This window comes from Eublepharis macularius, chromosome 19 (assembly GCF_028583425.1).
Source record: "Eublepharis macularius isolate TG4126 chromosome 19, MPM_Emac_v1.0, whole genome shotgun sequence".
Taxonomy (NCBI): Eukaryota; Metazoa; Chordata; class Lepidosauria; order Squamata; family Eublepharidae; genus Eublepharis; species Eublepharis macularius.
In genome coordinates this window covers 25,636,983-25,656,489 of record NC_072808.1, presented here as the reverse complement: position 1 = coordinate 25,656,489, position 19,507 = coordinate 25,636,983, and the positions used below count along the sequence as shown (strand labels likewise).

Sequence of the window (19,507 nt, the reverse complement as noted above, 5' to 3'; positions counted from 1 at the left end):
ACCGCAAAGGGTGGTTGTTGCACAAATAAAACGGAGAAGGGGACGGCCAGGGTTCCCCTTGTGGAGAAGAGGAGGGTATAAAGCAGGGGTCCCCAACCATCCTCTGACAGGGGGCGGGGGACAGAAACTCTGCTTGAGAGGAAGCCTTTGAAAGTGAACATATTGAATGTTCACCAATGTTTCTGTTTCAGAAGTTTTTCAGGAGCAGAATCTGAGGTCTCACAAGGCGGGGGGGGGGGGCAAGTTTCCAGACATGCAATGGGGAGTCACCGCAGGGGCTCCGTTTGGATTGAACGCTAAGCGGAAAATGCCGTGAAGGAGCTTGGACCGCCGTCTCTGTTGCAAAGGGGAAAGCATCATTACGCACTGGGGAAAATTCAGTCGGGTGGGAGAGGGGCCAGGTTTGGGCTGATGACATGAGGCAAGATTCCTTCCTTCCATCAGCAGCTCAGCGGTGCAGCAGAGATGGGAATCGGGGCGGGTGAGCCCTGAGCCAGGCTTGTAGCACTCTGGGCTGGAAAGAAGAACATTCTGCCTCTCCCCACACGCTTGGGGTGGGGGGGGGGAGTCCCAGTGGGCTGGGACTCAAAAGAAGAGAGATGCTGGATCACACCGAAGTGGCACCATCTAGTCCACCATCCCGTTTGGACACCTTTGGAAAATCCTCAAGCAAGGTGTGCACTGCCCCTTGCAACCGGTGCTTGGAGATGTGTTACATCTGAGCTTGGAGGGCCCACCAATAATAGTATTATAATAACATTCAATTTATTTACTGACCTTCAGGACAACTTAACACCCACTCAGAGCAGTTTACAAAGCATGTCGTTATTATCCCCACAACAAAACACCCTGTGAGGAGGGTGGGGCTGAGAGAGCTCCTAGAAGCTGTGACTGAGCCAAGGTCACCCAGCTGGTTTAAAGCGGAGGAGTGGGAAATCAAACCTGGCTCTCCAGATCAGAGTCCCACACTCTTAACCACGACACCCAACTGAGCCGTCAAGGTCAATACAGATTGATGGACTGGTCCTCTGTGTGTTCCTCACACTGCATTTTAAATCCATTTCAGGTTGTGTGACAGCTGCGACATCTTGTGTCGGTGGGTTCCAAAAGCCAATTTCACCTGGCTCAGGAATGAAAGGAATATCAAGAGTGAATGGGAGCAACATAGAGAGGGTGGAAACGCAGAAAAGAAGAACATTTTTTTTAAAAAAACTAAGAGAAATGATACATATTTCATTTCCATTTTTCTCTGCAGCAATGTAGTTACAGATCTGACACTTCCAGAGTTTACCTGGGTTTATTGCCCCCTTTCTATGTATTTCCCCAAATTAGCTTCTAAGCGCTGGATACTATTCTGAGAAAGGAACAGCTAGCTAGTTGTTAATGCAGCTGAGGAAGCCCGGAAGCTGTTTGCCTGTTAGGAGCAGCAAGTCTTGACAGAGGCAGAAAGAACGTAATTTGGTATCACTGCCTATTTTCACGGTTGTGAACTGTTATTCACAACTGTTTGTACTGTGTTGTGAACATTTGTGCTTTTTTAGTGATGAAAAACAGATCATATGAAAGGTTTTGATTCAGCAGACAAAAGGGGGGAAATGGAAAAGGCTCTTAAAACCAAATGGAACGAAAAGGGCCATTCGGGATCTTGGGATCTGGAGTCAACGGCATGGGGATCCAGCTGCGTCAATCGCGCCCCCCCCCCAGGAAGCAAAGGGCTCCGAGCGCAAGCAGGAGGCAATGCCCTTGGGTGTTCCCATCCACATACCTATAGACACTTTGGACGTCTTCTTGGCAAACCAATTCCTCTTCTTGGCAAACCAATTCCTCTTCCTGGAAAACCAATTCCGCAGCCTTCGCCACCCGGACAGTCTCTTAACACCTCCCTGGTGGATGTCAGAGCAGAGACTGAGCATCACTTTCAAAATCGCAGGGCGCAACCTTCAGCATTGGGGAACATGGGGTGTAACTGGGGTTCATGCTAAAGCCTCTTTACCGGGGCGCCAAGCTGGCAAATACCCACCGTACCTGCAGCACTTCATTGGCCTCAAGAGGGTCCATCCCTCAATACCACACAAAATGGATTTTATTTTTGTTTCTAGCCATTCTACCTGCCCCCATGAAGATGTATCTGCCTCTTTCTGGCCTCCAACCTTTGAAGAGGTGCCTGCCTCCTACCTGTATTCTTGGGTTTTCTGGGCTGGGGGAAGATTGGGGAAAGATTCCCCAGGGTGTCTGCAAATCAGGACCTGACCCAACATTTTGTTCTGGGAGCACACTGAGAAAACTAATGGAGGATCCATGAAGATCTGTGAAGATCTATGGTTTTCTTTTTCACTGCACTCTGCACAAACCCAGAGGCTTTGTTCCTGTGGCTTTGCGTGCTCCCAGCTCAGATTCAGCTGGGGTCTAGCTGCCCCCTTGCTGTGCTCTTCCTTCCCGCCTCTCCTGCCTGCAAACTATGAAGACACACCTGCCTCTTCCCTGTATTCTTGAGGGTTTTCTTGGGGGGGGGATCGGGGAAACATTCCCCAGTGCCCCTGAAACTGAGGAGGTCTCCCCACAGTTTGTCCTGAGAGCACACTGAGAAAGGATGTGGTGGCTCGAGCCAGGATGGGGCCAGATCTGCCCCATCTTGACTCCCCGGCTGCCCCAAAGTGAGCAGGGAACATGGGAGCCGGTCGCTCGCCCTCCCTGCCCAAAGGGCCTGCTGGGATCAGCACAGCAGGAAAGGGGACACGGGGGGGGGGGGGAGGAACGAGGCTGCAGGCCGTGGGAGTGGCAGAGCCCAATGGAAAGGGGGCTCCTGGACTCATCCCCCACCTCACCCCAGTCCTTGGGGGAGCTTGAGCCAGGGGTCCTACCTCCTCCATGTCGAGAGACAGTTGGGGATAACGGACGCCTTCAGAATCTATCCTCAGGGATAAACCACTCCTCAGATTCTATGACGTCATAAAGCCTTCCTGGCCATAGCGACTGGCCCAAGGCGGGTCCTGCAGGGGCCCCCACCTCAAGCCCCTTCCAAACCTGTGCCAGGGAGGGTTGCTCAGTCCCACACCCTTAGAAAAGGTCTGGAACAATCTAGCCAGAGAGGGGAGCGGAAAAGTCGGATTTATATGTATCCTCCTAGATTCTCTGTTTTTTTTAACAGAATGCCTCCAAATCCAACATCACATCTGGATCTGTGTTTTGTATGGTTTGGTCGGTTGGCCTGGCTACGTTATTTTGTGCTTTTGGGGAGTGTAAAAACTGGTGGAGACCCATGAACACCTGTGAGGATCTATCCTTTCCTTTTTTTTACTGCACTCTGTACATACCCAGAGGCTCTGTTCCTGTGGCTTTCCCTTCTCCAAGCTCAGGTCCATCCGGGATCTTGGTGCTCCCCTTACTGTGCTTTGAGTTGATGACCCTTGGGGTCCCTTCCAGCTCTCTGCTGCCATGTTTCCCCGCCCACTGCTGTCTGGGCCCTGTGGGTTGACGTGCAACACCGAGCTGCAGTTGCAAGGTAGGCCCCCCCCCGCATGTTTCCAGAAACCTAAGCAGCCCTTTATCCAAGCATGTGCAAACAGCAGGCTGTTCCCCACTGGTCATGCACAACCTGTCTGGTCTGCTGCTGTGTCCGTTCCCCCCTTCCCTGCCTTCACCTGCTGCACAGGAGGCAGAAATCCGGTCTGTATCCTTCCACAAGTGAGAGCCAGAGCTGTGCACCTCCATTATTTTTTGAACTCAGATTTTGGGTTGTGTTGGAAGCCCAGGCTCCAGAGAGCTGCAGCCTGCCCACCCCAATATCCTTGCATCACACCTGGGTACATGTCAGTGAACTCCATCTCTCTCAAGCCCTGTCTACAAAGGAACAGCCAATGTTGTTAGATACAGTAAGAAGTCACAATTAACCTGACCAATCAATGGAGACAGTTGGTTCTTTTTGAGGAGCAAGTGCGCAATTTCAGTCTTGCTAGGAGCCAAAATCTCTCCTCTCTAAAGCGCACGGGGATGAAGTGATTCCTGAACATCGTGTGGAAAGAGGAGAGGCAGAAGTTTTGCGAACAAGGTGCTCCAGACTGAGCGGCTGGCAAGCAGCTCATTTGCTCTTCCTTTGGAGGTAGCGGAGAGAAGACAGCCGAAGGGCCTCTCCGGTACAGGAGACGATGCGCGGAAAAGGACGCGAGTTTCAGGGGATGGGGGGCAGAGGGGGGGATGAAACTCCCTGTGTGAGACAGCACAGAGACAGTCCAGTACACTTCTGACCCTGGACTGGCCCAGTTAAAGCCTCCACATTTAAACCCAATGGATTTTCTGCCCCTGGCTTGGTGTCATTTGCCACCAGAAACTGGCTTTTGCTGAAACTGCAGCAATATAGCGATTGGTGTGTGTGTGTGTGTGTGTGTTCTGCATTCCATGAGGGTCACTGAACCTCAAGACTTGAGAAGAACCATTTAAAGTCAAGGGAACTTTTGTTCACAGAGGAATCTAGTCCAAGGGGACACGAAAAGCCCCGTCCCTCTGGATGACCTGACCTGCGTTTGGCCCTGCAGGTCAGCCGACAGCCCGGATTTTGAGTGGTTCTATCAAAAGAGTTTTAGGAGAGCCCGTGGATTCAGCTGGAGGAGGCCAGGAGCCGGGGGCCAGCTGAAATAGGCTGTGTCCACTGGGCTGGGTTACGATAATCAGCTACTGAGGTGCCGAGGAAGTCTCTGATGTATCGGAAACCATGGTGACAAGCCACCCGAATTTACAGGACTGGGTCCCACACGCGTAGGACAGGGGCTGCGTTTGTAGGTGCCGTCATGCTCTGCGAGAGCGCCTTTCCTCAGACTCCAGCCAGAGAATCCTCTCCTGAAACCTCCAGAATGTACTGCTGATTGCCAAGAAGCAGAAAGTCCCTCGGAAATGGGGCTGCCCCTGCAGTGCTGACAAACAGGAAGACGGATAAGACGGACCCAAAGTGGTAGATCGCTTTGGGATTGTGGCCGGCGTCATGGGGCTTTCCTGCTTCCTGGGTGCCAAACTAATCAATAAAAGGAAGGTGGAAAGTGAGGCCCTGCCTCTGCCCCCTTCTAAGGCGCTAGGGGCCACCACGGTAGTGCCCGGCCCAGGGAAATGCAGAGAAGTCCAGGTGATGTGAAACTCCTCCGCTGGAAAGCTTGAAGAAACACTGTCAGTCAGGGAAGACAAGACTAACTTTGACAGCCCAGTTGTCCAGCTCAATGCAAGGCAGCTTCACCTGTTCACTGTTGGGTCTTAACCCTATACAGATCCTCAGCTAAGTCAAATGCGAGAGAAAGGAAGTCAGGAACACCCTTTTGTATAATTTATAGGAGAGATTTATTTGAAGAAATATTACAACATATAAAAACTACATAAAGTATTAATTTCCACTTGTATAAAGTGGTTGATTAATTTTCAATACAATGCATAATAAAACATCCTTAAACTTTTCCTCCCCAAAGACACACGCGCGCACACGCACACACACACACTCACACGCATGAAGTGGCAGGGCATTGTACAGCGGATCACTCGAGAATGGTCGTGTGTCGATCATTTGGAACATCGAAACAGCTTCAAAATAGACAAACACTGCTCACAGGTACAGGCTGAACAGAGACAAACAGAAAAAAGCCCCCCCCCTCCCCCAACAACTTTTAACGAGTTCAGAAGGAAGAAAAATAAACCCAGAAATGATGGCCGAGAATGAAAACGATCAGTGCATGTTTGGGTGTTCAGGCGCTGGAGCGGAGGAGTCGGAGGCGGCATTTAATCTGAAAGGTCCATCTTTTCCTGCTTGATGGTATCTGCAGGGGGGGAACAAAGCATAGCCAAGGAGATAAAGCCCCAAACCGTAGCCTTGTCGTCTCTTCCCAGCCAGTCTCCAGGACACCTTTGGGGCGGGGTCAAACAAGGCCATGGATCTCCGTGCTGATCAGATGCACCCACCCCCCTTCGGGACTGGGGGAGAAGATGTCCTCCGCCTTCACTAGCACAACAGAATGGGGCTGCTCTTGCTTCTGGAAGGGTCCTCGGGCACATCAAAACCTTCAAAGATGCTCGTTCACATACCCACACACAGCTGACTGTCCCCAGAATATCCGGATGGCCAGCAGTCTGATCCATACCACTCGCAGGGTGGGGGAAGGAAGGCAAAAACTGACCTACTCTCTAAGTCCTGCCTGGGGGTGGGGGCGGGGGCGGGGGTGGCTAGATTACACGGTGCGGGCAGCTAATTTAGCCAGCAAGACCTAATGGACAGACAATGCTCCACTCAAAAAGCACACGCCACACATTTCGTAGAGGGCATCATGTTCTGTGTGGTCTGCCTCACACCAGGTGCAAGGGAAAGAAGCACTCTACTGAAGCTGTGGGAAATGCAGTGCTCAAAGCTGAGAGCCCGTATCATACCTGTGGCATCTTCTTTCATTTTCGCCGACACGCATGCTTTGATCTCTAGTCCGATGGCTTTTGCCAGAGGCGGAGGCACTGCGTTACCCACCTTTGAGAAGGAGCAAAGCGCCCAGGCAAGGGCAAAAGGGAGAGAAGAGGATTAGCACACGTTGTTTGCAAGCCTGGTAGGTATGAAGTCTTCTCCTGCCATGCCTCAAGGTATCAGAACAGCCCCCTTGAGTGAGTGCACCCTTCTGCCGCCCTGGCAAGAGTACACTAAAGTTTTCAGGTCTCTGCCAAGCACGGCAATTGGATGGATTTTCAAGAGGCTTCTGGTCATGCATTTACATGGCAGAGGGAACAGAAAAGGACACCCATGTCTTTGGGAAGGTTCTCCAATGAGAAACAGGCACGGTCTCCATTAGAGAATCCCTGTAGGGCCATTCTCTAGTACCGCGGCACTCACTCCTCGGGTACCGGGCAGCGCTCTCGCAAACCCCATCAAGCAAAAGAAGCCCCGGGTCATTGTGGGCATGGTGCACCACTCCAAACACACGCAAACAATGATATTTCTAGAGTACCTGGACAGGTAGGGCTGTCTCGCCTCTCTGCTGTTGAACCTTCCTCAGCAGAATGGCGCTCAGAAAAGCCACGGAGTGAGCATCACTGCTCTAGAACAACAGGCTTCTTAACAGCACCAGAGAGAACTGATATAGTTCACATTAGAGAACCTGGAAGACGTGAGCACACTTTTCCAGTGACCCCTGTATCACGAAAACACACGCCCACAGACTTAGCCCCTCAGCTCTCAATGTCTATGGTTGCCAGGGATCTATGAGAACAACACGAGATGACGGGGAGGGCAAATCCAAGAAGGGGCCCACAAGTTGGAAGTGGGAGGGGAGAAGAGGTGGAAGGAGGAGTCTGTTCACCCCTATTTGTTGCAGAGCTACATTTTGCCTTGCGGGGGGTTGTCATTTTCTTAAAAGGCTCCCCACAGCTCTTGCGCTGAAGCTGCAGACCATGCTCAGTCTCTCTAAGCATTTTAGGAAGTCACATGATGACGGAAACGCCACCACGCAAGCCCCAGAAAAGCAGTAGAAGCCCAGGGTTCTCCGAAACCACATCTTATTTTCCACACAGAAATCACAACAGCCCTGGATCCCGCATTTAGGGGGGAGCTGCATTCTTCCCAGGTTCAGAAAGAGAGGGCATTCATTGCTCAGGAAACAGGATGAAAACGTCAACGGAGACACAACTACAGGGAAGGGCCCTTGAACATAAACTGATCTGTCCACTCCTTAGCGGCTGAGTTTAGAACATTTGGAAAGCCTCCCAAGATGGATGTTTTGCTAAGGGCTGAGGGCTGATAAAGAACTCCAAGGTACTTGAAAAGGGATCCAGTCCCTATGCCAGACCTGAGCCCTTCCCCTCTTGCCACGGGAGTGGGAGGTGTGCCTGGCTGGCATGGAGTTTGCGAGTGCTGGGAAAGGGGGAGTGGTTGGCCTGCCTCACTTCCAAGTGGTTCTCTGACGGATGCCACCAATGGATTTCACAGCACTTAATTTCCACGTATCACTTATTTATTCCTTTATTCACTTCATCTGCACCCCATCTTTGTCCCCGTGAATACCCAAAGTGGCATACATTGCTCTCCTCTCTACCAGTTTAGCCTCACAACAACACTGTGAGGGAGGTGAGGCTGACAGCGCGGAACTGCTCCAAGGTCACCCAAGGCCCTTCCATGGCTGAGGGGGGATTGGAATCTGGGCCTTCCAGATCCGAGACTGACTCTCTAACCACTAACAACAACAACAACAACTCAATTTATATACTGCCCTTCAGGACAACTTAACACCCACTCAGAGCAGTTTACAAAGTATGTCGTTATTATCCCCACGACAATCACCCTGTGAGGTGGGTGGGGCTGAGAGAGCTCTGAGAGAGCTGTGACTGACGCAAGGTCACCCAGCTGGCTTCAAGCGGAGGAGTGGGGAATCAAACCTGGTTCTCCAGATTAGAGTCCTGCTGCTCTTAACCGCTACACCAAACTGGCTCTCACTAAACCACGTTGGCTCTTCTACACGACACTGGCTCCACACTAAACTTGGTATATTCTGTGCTGGAGGGAGAGGAAGGAGCCTTGGCCACAAAAAGCAGAGTTCGGCCTGCTCCTCCCTCCAGTACCATCCCGTCTCCCTCTGCTTTATCTAAGCCACAACTACGTCTTCTTCCTTACACTTGCATTCATCTCTAGAAAGGCCTCCCCCTCTGCGATGTAAGCTGCTTTACATGCCCACTGGGGAGAAAGGCAAGTTATAAATGAAATAATTCAGTCAGGAAATTTTGTCAGGTCCAGTTTGGTTAGATTAACAACAACAACTGCACTTATATTCCGCTCTTCTAGACAGATTAGTGCCCCATCCAGAGCAGTGAACAAGTCAGTGTGTCAAGCCTGAGCCCCATCCATGCCAATTTTAATTCTGTTGTGCTGAACAAAACGTATCCTGCTGTAACATAATATCACTTTGCTAGTGTCATATCTATTTCTTTCTCAGGCTTTCACAGGTGTTTATCTGTTGGACAGTAACAGCTTCCAGTGTTTATAACCTTGTGTTCCTTCCCAGACTTTGCTATGTCTTGTTTCCTAGTAGCTCAAGTTGATATCACAAATATGTGGAACGTTCTCACACCAGGAGAGCACCAAAGCCTCGTTTAGGGTTGGGAGGGAGGAAAGGAGCAGACTCGAATGTCAAAAGAGAAGTTTCTCTCACATGATGTCGTTCCTGTCAACTTCTACTCATGCTGCTTAGAGGTCTACCTTGCTTCCAAGTAGTCCTATGGACCTGGATATGGAAAGGATCTGATTTCTGAATAAAAGCCATCTGACCAAGATCTTGTGTCTTGCTGCAAATAGTCCAGGGATCTGCCTGCTGTATCCCGTCATCCACAGCCTGGCACAGTGTTATTGTTATCCCCACAATACTGCTGGGGCTGAGAGGAGGGGCTGACCCAAGGCCACCTACTGAGCTCATGGCAGTAGTGGGATTTGAACCTGTGGAGTGCTGATTTGCAGCCAAGCCACTTAGCCCCTGGACTAGGATCCGGAAAACCCAGGTTCAAATCCTCACTCTCTGCCATGAAGCTTGCCGGGTGACCTTGGGCCAGCTGCGCACACTCACCCTAACTGAACTCACCTTGTTTATTGTGAGGATGAAATGGAGGCAAGGAGGGCAACGTGAGCGAGCCACTCTGGGCCTGCGCTGGGGAGAAGGCCGGGGTATAAACGGAGTGGATCTAAACAGCCCCTGCCAGTCAGTTCAAACGTTCTGCGATAGCAACTGCTGGCTTTTCAGTGGGTGGATCCAGCTCTGTGCGGTCCCTTCTTGGCATTCCTTTCTCGGGCGAAAGACCCGCCAAGGGCCAAGGCCTGCCACGCAAGGCCAAGAGCACCACTTAATTCATTTGTTGCCTGCCGTTTTCACGGAGACTCAAGGCGGGTTACACAATGTAAGTTGCTGACATCCAAGAAGCAATCTGAAATACCAGCAAGGCCGGCTCAGGAATGCAGAGGGAAGCGGATCGCTGCAGCATCAGTGGCTTCCCCGGGGCAGCAACGTTTTGTCCTAGAACACTCAGCGTATCCAGGTAATCCTACCTGTCTGTGCTTGTCAAGTACGTTTCCAAACAGCCTGTAAGTATCCGGGAATCCCTGGGACCGGGCACATTCCCGCACGCTCACCACTCGGTGTTGCTCAGGATGAAGCACACGGCCCTACCAGAGAGAAGACAGCCATTAGCAGAGCGGCCAGGCTGACTGCCGTTGTTCAGTTCATGCCGTTTAAAAATCAGAAGTACAAATTGCAAAAAGCAGAAACTGAAAAGTCAATGAGAGGTAACGGGAAAGTAGAGGGAAGCCAAAACCCTTCCTAAAAAGAAAGACCTTCACATAGTTCCTAAATGTCCCTGGCACCAGACAGGCCTGAGCTCCCTGGGCAGGGGCTCGCCTAAGAGGTGGGGGGCAGGAGAGAGAAGGCCCTGCTCCTAACCCCAGGAAACAGCTCAGGCAATATTATTAAACCAAAAGAAATACAGCAATTATCGGCTGATGTAAAGCTATGCAAACTCTGGAAGAATCACAGAATTCTTCATCGAGACGGGGGAAGAGGAGCCAATTTTCAGTATTCTAAGCAGGGTCACTTGATCGTAGGGTTGGGGGTGGTCTCCAGGGCCACCTAGTCCAAGCCCCTGCACGATGCAGGGAATTCACAAATACCCCCTCAACTGCCCCAGTGACCCCCCCCCGCTCCACACCCAGGTGTTGTGCTTGTGCCACAAAACGGTTCTCTGATCAAACGATTTCTGTTGTTTACCTAGGTCAGTGTGACTATAGAGACTACAGGTATTTGAATCCATTAACTTTGCTCTCCAAAGCAGTTATGATTAATGGGCAGAGCGGCATCCATGAAGCCTGTGTGATCTAAAACCAGCAACGGCTGACCGAGGGATGGGCTTTGTCCCCAGCAGTGAATGCTTGTCAGCCTACGGCTTCACCAGCAGAGGCAAAGGAAGCAGCCAAGGGCTGATGGCGCTGGTGGGTGACATTTGTTCGTCTCTTGCGCAGGAGAAAAAGCTCCTACAGGCTGGCAGCCTATTGGAAAGCCAGCAAGACAGGAATACAGAATTGCCGATGCCCAGGGGCAGCCTGGAGCTTCTCCAGAATGACAGCTGGTCTCCAGACTGCAGGGACCAGTTCCCCTGGGGAAAACGGCTGCTTTCGAGGGCGGACCCCACGGCGTTGTGCCTCACTGAGATCCCCTCCCCCCAGGCCCCACCCCCAAGTCTCCAGGAATTTCCCAACCTGAAGTTGGCAACCCTATGTGGTTACTACCTTCTTCCTTCTGCAAAGTCCCGTTTCCTGTTTCCGTCCCATGAATATGCCATTCTCAGACTTGCTTCCTCACACACTCCTCGGTCCGCCTCCCTTCCGCCTGCCCAGCCAGGCAGCCAAGATATTTAACTACCCCCACCTCCCCCCACCTCCGCCCAGTGCCTGAACAAATTACCACGTTTCTTTCATCGGTTGTCCTTCACTGCACGCCAAACACTCGCAGTGCTAGCAGGGCTCGACTCACGGGCCTCTTAACTTACTTGCTTGCCCATCGGCTCAGGGTTGGTGACTGTCGTGCTGAAGAAGCCGTCCCACTCCAGCCGGCCATACAAGCCAGCCCAGTGGTTGTGCCGGTTCCCGGTGTGAGGCAGGCACCAAGGGATCAGGGTGTTGAATTGCCGGTCTGCTGGGTCACAAGGCTTGCCTAGGGAGCAGAACAAGAGCTCGGGCAACAATGGGGCAGAGGCCCCATTACCTGGCCCAGCATCACAGGGAAGGGACTCCGTGGAGTGGGGACAGAGGGCCACACTGCCATCTTAGGCAGACAAGTATCTGCCCCTGAGTCTAAAAATCCTACTCTTAATTTAGTCTCCCAGCCATGAAAGACATGCGTGCGCACACATGCACACACACACACACACACACACCCTACCTAAAACTGATCAGAGCTGAAGAACAAGGCTGGCAGACTCTATCAGCAGCACGGGGGGGTGGGGGGGTGGGGTGGGGGATGAGGGACTCTGGATCCCAATCAGTGCTTGCCGGCTGCCATCTGCTTGCCATGTTCCCAGCCAGTGCAAGACTTCAGCAAAGAGCAGCAGGACTAATCTGCATTTGTGCATTGAGAGAAATCAGTCCAGCCCTGATGTCGTCTCATGAGGGGGGCCACGGCTCGGTGGAAGAGCATCTGCTTGGCTGCAGAAGGCCCCCAGTTCAATCCCCAGCATCTCCAATTAAAACAGCAGGTGGGAGGCAACATGAAAGGCCTCTGCCCAAGAGCCCGGAGAGCGGCTGCCAATCAGTGTTGCGTAGTGGTTAGTGCTGGATTCCGAGCTGGTCGAGCCCGGTTCAGATCCCTCCTCTGCCATGAAAGCTTACCGGGCCCATCACTCACTCTCAGCCTAGCCTACCTCGCAGGTTTGTTGAAGACAAAATGGAGGACAGGAAAAAACATGGAATAGAGAAGAAAGGTCTTGACAGACCAAGGGCCTGAGCCAGTATTAAACAGCTTCTGGCACTAACGGGAGAAGAGCAGTGCCTGCCCAATTATATCTCTGCACAACTACAAGGGTGTGAGACGCTTCAAAAATTAAATTTGAAAAATAAAGTGAATAAGGTTTCTTGGGAATCAAAAGTTTACCATCCGAGGGGAAGGCAAGGAACTGCTCCAACTCTCTGCAAAGTCGGGCAAATTCTACGACAGCAGGTACCCTCTGCTACCTTGCCTGTCCTAAACTTAGGCACAGAACTGACACAAACACAGAACGTAGGTATTAAGGAAGGAGCTTTCCCACCTAAGAATGTGTACGAGATCTGATTAGTAACTACTGTCAAACTGAGCACTGGGTAGGGAGAGGGGAGCCAGTTACACTCTCTCTTCTCCAACGGGCCAAAGTTACCCCCACTCCCCTCCTCCAAACGCCCCCCCCCCTCAAGGTTCAGTGTTTCCTGCATACTGCAAGTTTCTCAGGGAGAAAGGTAGCTCAGTGGGAGAGATTTTGAGCAGAAGGTTGGCTGAGAAAGAAAGGCTGACGTGCCACTCCCCCCTGCCTCAGTCCAAAGCTACCTGCAAGCTACTTTACAGGATAAGAAGCTTCAGGGAACAACAGACCACAAAAGGTGGAACTGCATGTTGTAATATTCCTGGCACCTGACTGGGGACAAACGTGCAAGAGAGTCTAAAATACTGGATTCATCTGGGCCAAGAGATCCCAGCTAGATGGACTGCCCCCCCGCCCCCACCAAGTGCCTTATCACGGCATGCCCGGGAAAACCCGAAGCGTGTACCTTCTGCACAGGAGCAGACTCCTCGCAGGGCTCCCATACTGCTCCGCCCGTTTTTCTTTTCATGATGCGTGTAGCGCAGCTTGCGGGTGGTCGTGCCATCTGAAAGGCGCACCTCGATGTTGGGCAAGTCGCGCCAATCTGAGCCTGGAGCCAGCGGGATGTGTCTCATCCTGGCAGCTACCAATGCACTCATATCCTAGAAGACAAGACCAGGGTTAGTGCGGTCAGCAGCCAACACACGCCTCCACGCCCCACTGCAGTTTCAGCCCCCCACAGGGGCAAAGGAACCCATATACAACCAGTGAATGAAGGTCGGATTCCAGCAGGAGGAACAAATCACGGAAGCAAAGCCCAACTGAATAATTCCCATGTTTTTAAAAAGATTTTGGGGACAGAAAGTTCCAAAGTTTTCCCTCTAACTTCATTGAAGGATTAAGGCAGATTCCAGTCTATTAAAGCAGCCCCTGGAAGACCAACTAGACTGGTCAGAATTAAGATCTTTGAACAAAATGGTTTTTCCATGAATGGAGTTTTTCCCAATCTGTGTCTTGGATGCTGAGTTGTGAAGAAGCACTGCCTAAGATTGTTGCCTTCAACACTGTACGGAAAACAGAAGTTAGGATTTTAGGTAGCACCACTGCAAATCCTACATCAGGTGTCCCATCTTGTTGATTGTATCCCTTCAGTCTCCATGACTATAAAGGAAGACTATAAATGAAGACTATAAATGAAGCAAATAAATACATAAAGGATTCCCCTCTAAGCTTTGAGGTTCCCCTTAAGGCAGGTGGCTCGGCTTCATATTTATCTGCCCTACAGTCACCGCATTTCCACAGAGATTTTTCTCTTCCGAGATTCAACGTGATGCCATCTGCAATCCTAAATAGTAGATATAATAAGATCGCATTTGCAGACGGAGTTTGTTACTGATCACAGCAGTACTGAGACAGTTTCACATGTTCTGCTTTATATGCAGACTTGTGTCTCGAATATTTAAACTTGGCATTAGGTAATACGAGGGGCCTTCCAGATTCCTTCAAGTTCCATCGCCTTCTAAAAGACTCCATGCCTAAAAACACCAAGCGGGTAGCCATGTCTCTCTACCTGGCCATGAAATCACGCCAGGAAAGGCTCCAGAAATAATTTGTTGTATGTTTTTTGGTACTGTGCTCTGTGTATATGGTGCCGGCTGATGCCAATAAAAGCTGACTGACTGGCTGACAAATAAAGGCTGCTAGTCAGTAAGCAGGCTGAAGAGAGGGCAGAGCCACGCCGACATTACTGAAGAGATCTTACGGTTTCCTCGTGGGGCTTTTCAAAACACAGGAGGCTTTTTTGTGCCAAATACCCAAGACTTGACTCACTTGAAAAAGACAATAATGCTAAGAAAAGAGGAAGACCCAACATAAGACGGTTTGACGCAGTAAAGGAAGCCAAGCCCTTCAGGCTGTGAGGCCTAAGAAAGCGATAGGATGTTTTGCAGGTCATGAAGGGATAGGCTGGCCCTAAGTCAGAAGCACCTTGATGGCACAGAATACACACACAAGTCCCCAGAAGACCCAACTCTCAGCACAGCCGAGCTCTTCCTTTACCAGGAGCATGAGGACGAGAAACTCTCTCTCTCTCTCTCTCTCAGGATTTGGTGGAAGCTATCGGATTGTGCTTTAGGGGTCAAAGCAATGGCTCTTGTAACCATTATTCCTGGGAAGCTCTGACATCCCTGCACAACCCTAATTGCCTCCATGGCTTCATCACCAGGCAATGCAGCTAGAAAGCACCCCCCTCACCTTACAGATATGATCCCTGAGGATGGGCTGATACTGGGATCCTCGGATTTGCCTTTGGAACCAGGACTGCGGCTCCCCATTGTAGGAGATCTCAAGTGCTGAGGCCCCGTTCCTGATCTCGGGAAGGTCAGACATGGTGTCCCGGACTGTGATGGTCCGGAATGGGCCCGAATAGGTCCTACAGCACATCAAAAAGAAGTTATTTCCTGCCCGGCTCCTCCTCTTCTACAGAACACGGCCCACAGCACAAGAAGACAAGTTCAGCAGTGAGCATTCCCTGAGCTAACAGCACGCCCCAAAGCCTGGATTCAAGGAGCAGAGTATCCTCTGCCAGCTAGGGAAAAACAGCAGCTCCCAGAGTAAGCTACGGTCACCTGCTCTCTGAAAAGTTAAGTACTACGGCCGGGATGGCTCTTCTAAACCTCACCTTCCATTTGGGTGGGGGCCAGTTACGTCCCATTCACTGGATACAAACACACACACACACTGCAGTGTGCAATGCAACTTAAAGGGTGCGCTGTTAGCACGAGAGGAAAAACCAGTGTGCTGTGCACGTTTACTCAGGTGCAAACCCTGCTGAGCAAAACGAGACTAGTTTCCCAGTAAGCAAATTTAAGATTGCAGTCAGTATGCAGAATGGTGCAGTGGTTCAAGCGTTAGACTAGGATCTAGGAGACCCAAGTTCGAATCTGCCCTGCCGTGGAAACTCACGGGGTGACCTTGGGCCAGTCACATTCTCAGCCTAACCTACCTCACAGGGCTGCTGTGAGGCTAAAATGGAGAGGAGAATGGTCAAAGCCACTTGGGGTCCCCACTGAAGAGAAAGGCAGTATATCAATAAAGTAAAATAAATAAAATCCAACACTGGCTGCTAGAAAAGCAGGCCAGCTTATGCTCAGGGCCTCCTGGCCCCAGCTCCCCTTGGGAGGCAGCCCTTACCTGGTGATATTGCTAACAAATTTCTTGTCGTCCACCACCACGCTGAGCTGGCAGGCCCGGGGAGCAAAGACATGCAAGGGCTCCGGGAACATGGGAAGTTTCTCTCCAGGAGCTGCTGCCAAGACAATGGCTCTACGGCGCGTCTGGGCCACACCATACTGACCAGCCTAGAAGGAGTGACACACACAAACATACACACATTACCTCGACAGCAAAACCCCACAACACTGAAACCCTCCGAAGACCTGTCAATCACAGAAGAAGAGCAAGTAAAAGAATGTATGATTAAATGGGCAAAAAACTGTGGAAATGACATATTAATGGAGCAATGGGAAAATATGTGGACAAGGGGGTTGAAATTTACATTAAGGGCTAGTATTAAGAAGAATTTCTGTAAGATGATGTATCGTTGGTATATGACCCCTGAAAAATTGGCTAGAATGTACAAGGATGCCTCAAATGTATGTTGGAAATGTATTAAACAAGAAGGGCCGTTTTATCATATGTGGTGGATATGTAAGAAAGCAAAGAATTTCTGGTTGCAGATACAATCGTCGATTCAGAAGATTTTGAAGATCAAAATCCAGTTGAAACCAGAGACTTTTCAGCTGGGAATGATGGACAGCCAGTTGGGGAAAAAAATTGGAACTTTGTTTCTGTATTTGATTACGGCAGCAAGAGTACTGTGCGCACAAAAATGGAAAACTCCAACGTTCCCTACAATGGAGGATAACAGTTTTGGAGTTTGCGTCAATGGCAAAACTGACTTCGCTGATTAGAGAAAAGACATTAGCTACATTTGTGGCTGAATGGAAACCATTTATAGACTTTTTACATGAAACAGATAATAACTTGATGATATCGGGATTTATGGATTAAGAAACATGAACAATAGAAAAAAGAGGGCTCTTATGTTTAACACAGTAATAATAAGTGAGACACTGAAAATAATATGTATTTGTTGCGGAGAAAATCGGAACTCAATTTAGTTTTAGTCTTTTCCTTTCCCTAGTCTTTTAAAACTGTATTTTCCTTTATTATTAATTTGTCTAGTTTGTTATTGTATGTCTATATGTATTGTTTGTTGTGTTTTTTATCTTTTAGGTTTATTGTTTATTGGTTAAACCTTTTATGTTTACTGTTTACCGTTTAAATAAAGAAATAGAAACGAAGACCTGTCAATCGCTGTGCTTTTCTTATGTCACTCAATGAAGTTTGTTATAAACTGGACCGTGTCTTTACCACTACGAAGCAAGGCAAGCTAAGGAGACTTGCCTCGTGTATTTGGGGCTCCGTATAAAACCCAATGGATGGGGACTGCCACAGAGGCAGCCTCAGCCACCAGGCCAGGAGAGCCACCTGTTCAGAACCGTTACCTGCAACACGGCCAGGCTTGGTCAGGCCCAGCCAGATTTCTAGCCTTCCCACACGCTGGATTAAGCTCTCCAGTCAGCCATATGCCTGGGGAGACGCAGAGAAGGCACCACGCCCTTTCCCCAGCAGCATACTGCTTCCATTCATGGAGGCTCCATTTGTAGCCGTTACCACAAACAGATCTTCTCTGTGAATGTCAAACTCTCTTTGAAGCCAGCTACTGCATTATTTATCTATTTCGGATATTTCTACACTGCCTCTTCAGAGTCCTGCTCAACCAAAACAATGTAACAATATATTTAAAAAGCTGTACTAAAAACCTGGTAAGATAAAACTCCTAATTAAAAGCCTGGGCGAAAAAATGTGTTTTGAGCTGGCATCTAAAAAAAAAAAGTAGGTGAGCCTCAAGGCAGAGGGCGTTCCAGAGGAAAGGGGCCACCACCAAAAATGTCCTGTCTCTTGTCAGTACCTGCCTCACCTCTGAAGGCGTGGGCACAGAGAGCAGAGCTTGAGGCAGGCCTTAGCTGTCAGGCTGGGTAGTGTGGGAGGGGTACCAGGGCCCCAGGCCTTAAAGGTAAGCAACACTTTGAACTGTGCCTCAAAACAGATGGGTAGCCAGTAGAGATCTTTCAGTGCGAGGGTGATACAATCTTTGTAACTGACCCCGGACAGGAGAATGGCTGCAGCCAGTTTGAAGCAACTGAAGTTTCCAGATTGTTTTCAAAGGCAGGCCCCAGGGGAAAACACAGGTCATGAGCCTGGGCCTATAACCTTGCAGTGCTCTGTTTCTTGTTACTCTGCTTTTATTCCCCTCAAGAATCTCAAGTATGGGAGCTTGTGCAGACCACGTGCCCCCCACCCTCTAGCAGAGTAGCTGCCTGCCCCCCATACCTGCAGCACCCCAAAAGTGCACTGGTATCCCATCCGGACAAGACACCTCAGGGTCAGCTTCAGCACCATGGAGCGCCGGAAGGAAACGAAGTTCCTCACGTTCTCAAGCAGGAAGAACCTGGGCCGGTAGTAGTCACAGTAGCTGGAAAACAAGGTGGGGTGGAGGGGTCAGATCCAGACTGTTTTATCCCCAGCAGCAGATTTCCCCACAGTCCGTAAGGAGGCAGTCAAGGCTAGACCCAGCAATCCCGCCCACCCTTCTAATCTAGTCCAGGTTTTGCAAGCGTTCCTCAGGCAGACCCACCGTGGAAGTTGGGCAGAAACCCCCCCCCCCCATCTCCTCAACACAGGTTTATGAACAGCAAGGGTAAAGACATTGTTCTTTTACTGTTTAAAGTACTCTGAATCATCTCATTGCAACTCATAGTGACAACCTTGTAGGGACAGGTATTATTTCCATATGGGGGCGGGGAGGGGAGCAGTGCTGCATTTTGGTAAACAGTGACTTGCTGAAAGCTACTTACTAAGTGCCTGGAAGAGGTAAGATTTAAACTGGAGACAACCTGCCCAGTAGCTCAGTTTTCCAGCCACTGTGTTTTAAACGAGCGAGATCCAGGCCCAATAACACCTTAAAGACCAAAAGATTTCCAAGCTACGAGCTGGAGAGAGTCAAGGGAGCTTTGACTCTCAGAAGTTCAAACCTTGGAAGTCTAGTTGGGCTTTAAGGTCCTACTGGGCCTGGATTTTGCTCTTTCACTGCAGACCAACACAGCTACCCAGCTGAAACACATTCATAAATGTTATGGCCGTGTCTAGTTTGTGCTAAAACAATTAAAAATTGCACACACCAGTAATCCAGGGGTTGAGCGCGCACTAAATTTTTCACTAATGCAAAGGGGAGGTGTCATTTCTACCAATTAATGAGTCATGTTTAAATTACTGACTGCTTTGTTTCAGTATTGCTTAGTTCTGTGTCAGATTTCCACGCGTTTGTGCTTTGTATTGTTTTAGTTTTACTGTATAAGATTTCTGCTTACTGATGCTTTGTTTCAACATCATTTTAGCTCTGTGTCAGATTTCTTCTTGCTTTCAAATTTCCTGCTAGCAAATACCCTATTGCACTGTTTAGTGAATGTCTCCAAATTATTCCTCAAGGGTTTATATAATTTGTACCCCCCACGGACCCAGATAATGCCTCAGTGGTCCTTGTCATTAGTATTATCCAGTCTTATGTTTAAAC

General features: G+C 49.9%; 1 protein-coding gene across 2 annotated transcripts in view; it reads right to left on the bottom strand.

Annotated features, from left to right (window-relative positions):
* Positions 1-5,304: 5,304 nt before the first annotated feature.
* DNMT1 (DNA methyltransferase 1) overlaps positions 5,305-19,507 on the bottom strand; it is a 51,040-nt gene continuing 36,837 nt past the window's right edge. For both annotated transcript variants that reach the window (XM_055003352.1, XM_055003353.1), the window contains exons 27-34: positions 18,268-18,409; positions 16,003-16,169; positions 15,064-15,241; positions 13,277-13,472; positions 11,530-11,693; positions 10,037-10,153; positions 6,397-6,487; positions 5,305-5,792 (exon numbers count right to left, since the gene is read on the bottom strand). In XM_055003352.1, the coding sequence (XP_054859327.1) occupies positions 5,755-5,792; positions 6,397-6,487; positions 10,037-10,153; positions 11,530-11,693; positions 13,277-13,472; positions 15,064-15,241; positions 16,003-16,169; positions 18,268-18,409 (1,093 nt within the window). In that variant the 3' untranslated portion in view covers positions 5,305-5,754. The remainder of the gene's footprint in view (positions 5,793-6,396; positions 6,488-10,036; positions 10,154-11,529; positions 11,694-13,276; positions 13,473-15,063; positions 15,242-16,002; positions 16,170-18,267; positions 18,410-19,507) is intronic.